We start from the raw sequence: 9,785 nt of genomic DNA, 5'->3' as shown, positions 1-9,785 counted from the left end.
GGGAGAGGGCCGAGGCCCAGGGTCACCCTCTCATCATAAAAGCCAACTGGAACATCTTTAGTTACTAATTAGTTTATTTCATATACACTAGAAAACAGTGTTAATGATTATGTATATTATTGTGTCTGATAATTATAATAGTGCTCTTACAGATCACTGACCAGAGCTCTGCAGAAGATGTTGAGAAAACAAAACAAAAAAATGATTTACCTTTTGATTATGTAGGATCCTACCTCTAATCTCAGCTAAAACCCTCATTTGAACAGAAAGATGGAAAATGTGGCCAATGTCAGCACCAGATTGGTTCTCCTGGGACTTGTAGAGATGGAAGAATTCAAACATTTATATTGTGCCCTTTCTATCATCATATATTTATTTATTATGCTTTTGAGTATTAATATTATATTTGTGGTTTTGATGGATCAAAGTCTACATGAACCTATGTACATTCTCATAAGTAATCTCGTCCTCAATGGGATTTTTGGCAGCTCCACATTTTTCCCGAAGCTGATAATTGACCTGATCACCTCATCTAAGACCATCTCTTATGGTAGTTGTATCATTCAAACTCTGTGCATTACACTTTTTGCTACTTTTGAAATGAGCACTTTTGCCATCATGGCCTATGATCGATATCTGGCCGTCTGTCACCCTCTGCACTATGTCACCGTAATGACAAACAAGAAGGTTATAAATCTCATCATTGGATCCTGTGTAACGTCCTTCATAGTTGTCCTTATTGCTATTCTACTTACTGGAACACTTTCTCTTTGTGGGAATAAAATAAATAATATTTTTTGTGATAATATGTCCCTCGTTAATCTGTCCTGTTCAAATTCGGCTCTCAGTAAAATCTATTCAGCTGCTGTAATTTCCATTTCCTTAATTGTAACCATTTCAGTCACTGTTTTTTCCTATCTGAGGATATTTGTTGTCTGTCTGAGGGTATCAAAAGAGTCACGTCAGAAAGCCGTCCACACCTTGGTGACCCATTTACTTAACTTTTCTGTCTTCTTATTAGGATTTTTCTTTGTAGCAATCAGATACAGACTGAGTAGTATTAACCTCCCCATTATGGTTCATGTTATCCTGTCTGTTACTCCTGCTTTTTTTCCACCACTCTGTAACCCTCTGATATACGGGATCCGGACACATGCCCTAAAAATAAAAATCATGAATCAATTGCAGAAAATAATGGTGTTACATTGAATTAAACCGCAGCTGTGAGCTTCACTCACATCTATAATAAGTGACAATATAATCAAAGTACTAGTTGCTGCATATGGAAAGCATAGTCCTAGCATTAATTTAAGATCAGTTATAAATTTACCCTGATATTCTGCACAGGACGCTAATATAAGTGGAAGCGTATAACAACAACAGCAACTCAGCCACAAAGCGGAAGATCACGTAAAATCACAGAGTGGGGTCAACGACTGCTAAGGCGCATGGTGCGTAAAAGTTACCAAACGCTCTGCTGATTCCATAGCTGAAGAGTTCCGAATTTCCCTTGGTATTAATGTAAGCACAAAAACTGTGCGTCGGGAGCTTAATGGATGGGTTTCCATGGCCGAACAGCTGCATGCAGTCTCACATCACCAAGACCAATGCCAAGCGTCGGATGGAGTGGTGTAAAGCACACCAACACTGGAGCAGGGGAAACGTGTTCTGTGAAGTGACGAATCACACTTCCATGTTTGGCAGTAAGATAAGCGAGTCTGGGTTTGGCGGATGCCGGGAGAACGTTACCTGCCTGACTGCATTATGACAACTGTGAAGTTTTATGGAGGAGGGATAATGGTATGGGGCTGTTTTTCAGGGTTTGTTCTAGGCCCCCTATCTCCAGTGAAGGGCAATCTTAATGCTTCAGGATACCAAGTCATTTTGGACAATACTATGCTTTCAACTTTGAAACGGCTGTCCTGTCCGTTATTAGGGCTGTGAACATCTGGTGACCTGATCTAATCTTTTTGTAAACACAGAGAGCTGAGAAGCGGCTCCGGCTCTCTGCACCTGTACTGTTAAGTTGTTGCCATTCAGTCATGTGAGATCGTGTGGGATCATGACTGAACCGCCAATGGAGGAGCAGCTGCTGACGTCCAGCTGCCCAGAGAAGATGCACATCAGCCATTTTTGAACGAATGAGGGGGGAGGCATGAGGGATGGCTGAGACATGAGGTATAAGGGATGGCTGAGACAGGAGACATGAGGGATGGCTGATATATGAGGGATGAGGGATGGCTGAGACAGGAGGGATGAGGGATGGCTGAGACAGGATGGATGAGGGGTGACTGAGACAGGAGGGATGAGGGATGGCTGAGACAGGATGGATGAGGGATGGCTGAGACAGGATGGATGAGGGATGGCTGAGACAGGATGGATGAGGGGTGACTGAGACAGGAGGGATGAGGGATGGCTGAGACAGGATGGATGAGGGATGGCTGAGACAGGATGGATGAGGGGTGACTGAGACAGGAGGGATGAGGGATGGCTGAGACAGGAGGGATGAGGGATGGCTGAGACAGGAGGGATGAGGGATGGCTGAGACAGGAGGGATGAGGGATGGCTGAGACAGAAGGGATGAGGGATGGCTGAGACATGAGGTATGAGGGATGGCTGAGACAGGAGACATGAGGGATGGCTGAGACAGGAGGGATGAGGGATGGCTGAGACAGGAGGGATGAGGGATGGCAGAGACAAGAGGGATGAGGGATGGCTGAGACATGATTTATGAGAGGTGGCTGAGACAGGAGGGATGAGGGATGGCTGAGACAGGAGGGATGAGGGATGGCTGAGACATGATTTATGAGGGATGGCTGAGACAGGAGGGATGAGGGATGGCTGAGACATGAGGTATGAGGGATGGCTGAGAAAGGAGACATGAGGGATGGCTGAGACAGGAGGGATGAGGGATGGCTGAGACAGGAGGGATGAGAGATGGCTGAGACATGAGGTATGAGGAATGGCTGAGACAGGAGACATGAGGGATGGCTGAGACAGGTGGGATGAGGGATGGCTGAGACATGATTTATGAGGGATGGCTGAGACAGGAGGGATGAGGGATGGCTGAGACAGGATGGATGAGGGATGGCTGAGACAGGAGGGATGGCTGAGAGAGGAGGGATGAGGGATGGCTGAGACAGGAGACATGAGGGATGGCTGATGTATGAGGGATGAGGCATGAAGGATGACTGCTCTCACTAACAATGTTTCAGTTGGGTAGTGATCTGTAGAACAGTTATTAGAGACATATCAGGTAAGATAAATAAATATTATTATCAATAATAAATTAAAAGTTTGTGAAATACTTATGCTACGAATATTGTAAAATTAAATCTATGGTTTGTACTTTTAGTGCAGTAATTTTCCTTTTCCAACTTATTTCCTCATTTACACTATTATACATTAAAATAGACAGTGAACAAAAGTGTCAGTATTTAAAAGCAGCTATTTTAAAAACAAGGTGTACAATTTTAAGAAATGGGTTTAAAAGGGGTACACAAGTCAAAAAAGGTTGGGAAACCCTGCTCTACAGAATGAATGGGGACAAATTCCCACAGAAACACTCCAACATCTTGTTGAAAACGGGAATCCTCTTCATATCTGTTCTGCAATGTACCAGGGTGAGCCTAGATATTCTTCTTCCTGAGCAGAATATCTGACATGGTGCCCGTCTCATATATTAAACAAACTACCATAAACATTTACATATGATTAGTGTATTCTATTACAAAAAAAACCATAATGTCACTTTAATCATTTTATATTTGCCAAAAACATAAAAATCACTGATTCAGAATCTTGCTGCAAAAACATTTCAATGTGTGAAATAAATTCTTTACATTTTGCGGACCTATAAAACCTGCAGTATATGACGGCTGCCTCAGCGTTCCTACATAGAGGATCACCCCAATTCAAGGGCCAGGAAACACATATAGATTGCAACGGGAATGGAGAACATTTATCCCACCTGTAAATAGACAAATATGCGTTATGAGAGTACAGGCATTCTGTGCAAATAGTAACACAATGGAAATCTATTACCAATGACTCCTTTATCCAGAATGAAAACAATTAATTATAGCAAAGTGGAGGAATGACGGGGTCATTTTCACATGTGTTTCAGTAGCTTTTATACAGATTACTACTAGAGATGAGCGGGTCCGGATTTGTCAAATCCGAACATCCCCGAACAGTGCCGATCCGAGCCTGATCCGAGCACTGTTCGGGTATTCCCGCCAATCGTAAAACTCAGAACGAAGCAAAACGTCATCATCCCACCGTCGGATCTCGCGAGATCCGGATTCATATTATTCCCCCGCTTGCCGCCGCCATCTTCACTCGTACATTGGAGAGGGAAAAGGGAGGGTGTGTTAGTGGTGTCCTCTGTCCTGCTCATTAGTGGTGCTGTCCTGTGCTCTGTCCTGCTCAGTCCAGCGGTGGTGTCCTGTGCTCTGTCCTGCTTATGTTTTTTTATTTAATACTTGCAACATTACATACGTATCAACAAACAAAATAAACTTTACTAAGGATGGCACCAACTTATATTAAAAAAGGACCAACTAAAAAATGGCTGATTTTGCCAAACTTTAACTGAAAGAGTCCAAATAGGGCTATTTGCCCAATAAAGTCCAGTACAAATATAAAGGATAAAAACACATAAAAACAAGAAGGTGCCACCATACAAACTACAACTCAACTCATATTTCCCACCATACCCTACTAAGAAGCAAGTTGTAGGTGCATGTTAAGCCATACTTGAAAAATTTTAAACACACAAAATCTAATGGGGTGAAAAGACAGCGAGAAAAGCCACTTAGAAAGGAGGAGCACCAGACTTTGACCCCCTAAGGAGGTCTCAGACTCCACCACAGCCTGAGCCAGTTAGCATTGGACATCCGGCGACCCTCCATGCCCCTCAATTTCCACACCTCGTGAAGAATATCTTTCACCACTACCTCACAGGGAAGGACTTTCTGCCGGATGGTGACCTGACACCGTGCGTTCCACGTGAAAAACCTGACCACTAAACTGACTAGAAAAAGTGTACAAAAATCAAAAGCCCTCCACCTTGCCTTGAATGCCCCGTAGACCCATTCAGGGTAACTAAGCCCCGAAAGGCAGGGGATCCCCAGCGACCTGGAGACTCTTTTATAAACCTTTACATTAAAGGGACACTCGAGCAAGAAATGGTCCATAGTCTCCTCCACCCCTAGACACTCCTCCCGTGGGCAGCCACGATCATCAGCATTTCTGTGCTTAAGGTTCCCTCTTACATAAAGTCTCCCGTGAAAGGAGAGCCAGGCAATGTCCTGAAGCTTCAACGGGATTCTCCTCGAGTTAATCAAGGAAAGCCCCACCGAACTCACATCACCTGGGCAGTCTCTCAGTGACAGCGGAACCCAATAGTGGGAGTGCAGGACTCTCTTCTCCAACTCCCTTCTAGAAGAGCTCCCAACTTCCCCCGCCCCTAAGCCCCAACGCCTTGTCACCTTTAATCCCAAGGAAACGTAGGTCGGGAGATACCCATGCCGGACCCAGAAACTCTTAACAGTGCCTCCCCCATACCATGCACTGAGAAAGGGATCCACCCATACCTTGAATCCTCCCACCCACTGAGGAGGGGTCTCAACTAGGAGACTACTAAGGTGCAACTTCAGGAAGGTTGACATAAAGAAAAGCACAGGGTTAATCATACCCAGGCCCCCATCCTTCCTCAGTCGGTAGGTCACGGCCCGCTTGATCAGGTTCAGCCTATTCCCCCAGAGTAACTGGAAGAAAACTGCATAAACCCTAGACCACAAAGACTCCGGCAAAAGGCACACATAGCTGATGTACAGGAATACCGGGATCAGGAAGGTCTTGATCGGGTCCACCCTTTCCCGGAGAGAGTGTTTCCACCTCTTCCAGCTCACTACCTTCCGAGAAGCTTCCTCCAGCCTTAACTCCCAATTTTGCTTGGCATAATCACCAGGGCCGAAATAAATCCCTAAAATTTTGATCTTCTCACTAGCCCGGGGAAGACTGTCTGGAAGGTTGAATTCACAACCCTCCTCCCCCATCCAGAAAACTTTACTCTTTTCCTGGTTTACTAATGAGCCACTGGCCTCGGAATACCCACAGACCAGAGACGTTACCTCCTCAGCTTCCGCGGAACTCGACAAGAGAACAGTAACATCATCAGCGTAGGCCACTACCTTCAAGGGGCACTCCGGACCCAACAGCACACCTCCCAACGAGCTGCCACCAACCCTTCTGACGAAGGGATCTATGGCAAACACATACAGGAGGGGGCTCAGGGGACAACCTTGTCTTACTCCAGAGCTGACCTCAAAGGACTGACCCACCCAACCATTCACAAGAGGGAAGCTCTCGGCTTGTCTATAAATGGTAGGGAGCCAATTCACCACCCGCACTGGAAGACCATACCACAGAAGTAGAGCCCAAATGTACTCATGATTTACCCTATCAAAAGCCTTCGACTGATCTAAGGCTAAAAGGTACTTCCACCACTTCTCTGCACGACACCGTTCAAAAGCCTCCCGCCCCGTCAGGACAGCACTGAAAGTGCTTCGGCCCTTCACCGTGCAGTGCTGAGAAGGAGAGAGCAACTGACCGGAAACCTGCATCACTCTATTAAAAAGCACCTTCGCCAGAATCTTCCTGTCGGTATTGAGAAGAGCGATTGGGCGCCAGTTCTCAATACACGACTGATCTTTCCCCTTGGACAGTAAGATAAGGGCAGAGACCCTCATGGAGGGAGGCAATAAACCTCTGCCCAGGCTCTCATTAAAGACCTCCACGAGACGCGGAGCCAGGATGTCCCCAAAGATTTTAAAAAACTCAGATGTAAGGCCATCTGGGCCTGGGGCTTTCTTGACAGATAAACCATCTATCGCCATCCTGACCTCGTCCACCGTTATTTCATCACCCAAGGACTTAAGCAGGCCGCTAAAATCACCAAGGCCAGGAGTTTCCCTCCAAAAATGGTCCATCCTCTCTTTGTCAAGTGACTTCTCTGATAAGAGATCGGAATAGAAGGACTGCAAGAATGCCCTCCTTCTCCTCCCTAAGGACACCCTCAGTATAGCGCAAGCCCCTCACCTCCTTAGCATCCACCGAGTTCCTGCAGTTCTGAAAAGGATCGGGCGAATGGTACTTCCCATAATCCCTCTCCAGAACCAAGGACGCATACTGGTCATACTGTATCTCTCTCATCTGAGCCTTCGCCCGGGGGATCTCCCCACTATCCCCCTGGCCAGAGATCAAGAACCTAAGTTTTTTCCTCAGTGCCATGTAGGTGCTCTCTTTTAACAAGTTATTTCTGGCTACAAGGCCCCGAAAAAAGCTCCGGGTCCTTTTCTTCAGCATCTCCCACCATTCAGACCTACTCCAACCTGCCTCCAAAAGTGATTCCTGGGATTCAAAGAAGTCCCTAAAAGACTGTCTTATCAATTCCTCCTCTAGGAGCTTAGAGTTCAGGCGCCAAAGACCCCTTCCCTTCCGAAGGGTCTCCGAAGCATTCAACGACATAGATAGGTAAACGTGATCGGAGAACTCTACCGGCCTCAGCTCCGGAGCCAAGGTTTTCGAGCTCTCCTTAACAAAAAACCTATCTATCCTAGACCTACAACTACCTCTATAAAAAGTGAAACCCGTGTGGTCTGGCAAATGACGAATGTGTGCATCCACCAGACCAGCCTGCCTAACCATACTTACTAGAAAAAGGGAATCGCAGCCCAGAGAAGTCCTTGAACCTCCCCTATCCTTTGTCCTAATGACGGTGTTAAAATCACCACCAAAGACTATCTGCCGGGCTGTAAAAAGATATGGCTTTATCTCCATGAAGAGGCAGTTCCTTCCCCATTTTGTTTGGGGACCGTAAATATTAATTAACCTCAGGTTGTGCCCCCTCAGATTGACATCTAAGACCATGCACCTACCTACCTCAAGCTCAATGACTCGCTGGATGGTTATCATGCCGGTAAAAAGCACCGCCACCCCACCATATGGCTCGGCCGCAAGAGACCAGTAGGAGGGCCCACGCCTCCACTCATTTTTTGCATTTATGTAAGTCAGCCAGCTGACCCAATCTGGTCTCTTGCAAAAATAAAAAATCAGCCTCAACCGTGCTGAAAAAATCAAAGGCCATAAAACGAGCTTGTTTGAAAAGTATAGACGCCACATTAATAGTGGCAAATCTAATGGGCCGGGAAGCCATCCTTCAGAGCTATAGACAGTAGTAACAACTCACTTCTTTTTTATTTTCCTTTTTGAGTCCTCATCCGAGGAACCAAATCTTTTGTAGCTTAGGCCTGCTGGCAGAGACTCCTCCCCCCTGAGGATAACCTCTTCCCCTAAGGGGGGGGACTCCAACTGACCCAGACACCTTACCTACCGACCCACTATGGACTCCCAAACCCAAGGGCTCAGCTCCCAATGACCCTGCCGGACCTGAGGGAAGATCAGGGGGGCCACAGAAGGAAATCTCAGGGTGATCGGGACTTACAGGAAAAGGACGCAAGGGGGGATCCTGCTTGTGAGAAGTACAGGCCAGGTCCTTACCCAAAATTGAGTCCCTCTTTACTACAGACTCCGGGGCTTTGTCCGAGGGGCTAACCTCTATGGGATGGGCTGAGGGGGAATCCTGTGTCGGTGGGGGGACAAGGTCTTCCACAGAAGGGGGGCCAGATGGGGATGCCACCTTAACCTTCAAGAACGATCTAGCAACCTCCTTATCACTAGCCTTCCTTACAATCTTTGCCACTTCCCCCAATGGTAGATCTCGGGTTTTTCTCTGCTTCCTGCCTGACTAAGCTCTTTGAAACAAGTTACCCCCCTCATCCCTCACGATATCTCCCTCCTCCATGCTCTCCTCTTCGCTGGACAAAAACTGAAACTTGTTTGACAAAACTATCCCCTCCCCTTCAGTTCTCTTCTTTTTACCCTTGCCCCTTTGTTTAGTCCATTGGCTTGACGGGACCTTTGCTAGTGATGATGACGGTGTCACCGATGGCTTGGCAACAGGGGGGGAAGGAAGCAGAGGGGCAGGAAGCGGAGGGGCTGGACAACTAATGGGGTCCACCAATCCCACCATAGACTCGACCCTTTTCATACTTTCAGCCACCCTTACAATCTCCTCATCCGTGATTACAGTATTGTGGGCCGCATGGGGACATTTACTGAACGGGTGTCCTATTACCCCGCATAGATTACACCTGATCTGATTACATGTGCGGGATTCGTGACCAATGTCACCACAGTGACCACATTTTTGTTGAGGGCAATTGGCGCTGAGGCGGCGGAAGTCCCCACACCTGTGGCACATCCTCGGCTGGCCTGGGTAGAAACATTGAATCCTGTCCCTACCAATAAAAGCTGCCGATGGTAAATGCACCAGGCCAGCCTCCGTGCACTTCAGGTCTACCATGGTGGACCAAACGCCACCCCAGACCCCATGGCTTGGATCGGGAACCTTTAACAATGGGGGTATCATTTCAGCAAACCTTCTAACCCAAAACCCTTGGTCTGCCGCCGGGATGGACTCGTTTCTTACTAAGATGGTTATCTTTACACTCTCTTGGCGCGTTATTGGGATCGCCCTGTAGTTGATCCACGGATCTCTCCTCCTGCATCCACCCCACCTGTTCCAAAAAGTCTGCAGACCCTGGTAGGATACAAAACTCACATCATATTCTGCAGTGCTAACCGGGTGGATGCAGGCAAAGAGATCCGCTGGAACGAAACTAAATGAGTCCAGAAAAACCCGCAAAAAATCTGATCTA

General features: G+C 46.9%; 1 protein-coding gene across 1 annotated transcript; it reads left to right on the top strand.

Annotated features, from left to right (window-relative positions):
* Window positions 1-270: 270 nt before the first annotated feature.
* LOC142141592 (olfactory receptor 5B17-like) lies at window positions 271-1,209 on the top strand. Its single transcript, XM_075200227.1, has one exon. The coding sequence runs from the start codon at window positions 271-273 to the stop codon at window positions 1,207-1,209; it is 939 nt and encodes a 312-aa protein (XP_075056328.1).
* Window positions 1,210-9,785: the final 8,576 nt, after the last annotated feature.

This window comes from Mixophyes fleayi, chromosome 2 (genome assembly GCF_038048845.1).
Source record: "Mixophyes fleayi isolate aMixFle1 chromosome 2, aMixFle1.hap1, whole genome shotgun sequence".
Lineage (NCBI taxonomy): Eukaryota > Metazoa > Chordata > Amphibia > Anura > Limnodynastidae > Mixophyes > Mixophyes fleayi.
The sequence above is the reverse complement of the archived record's forward strand: the minus strand, read 5'-3'. Positions and strand labels throughout refer to the sequence as shown.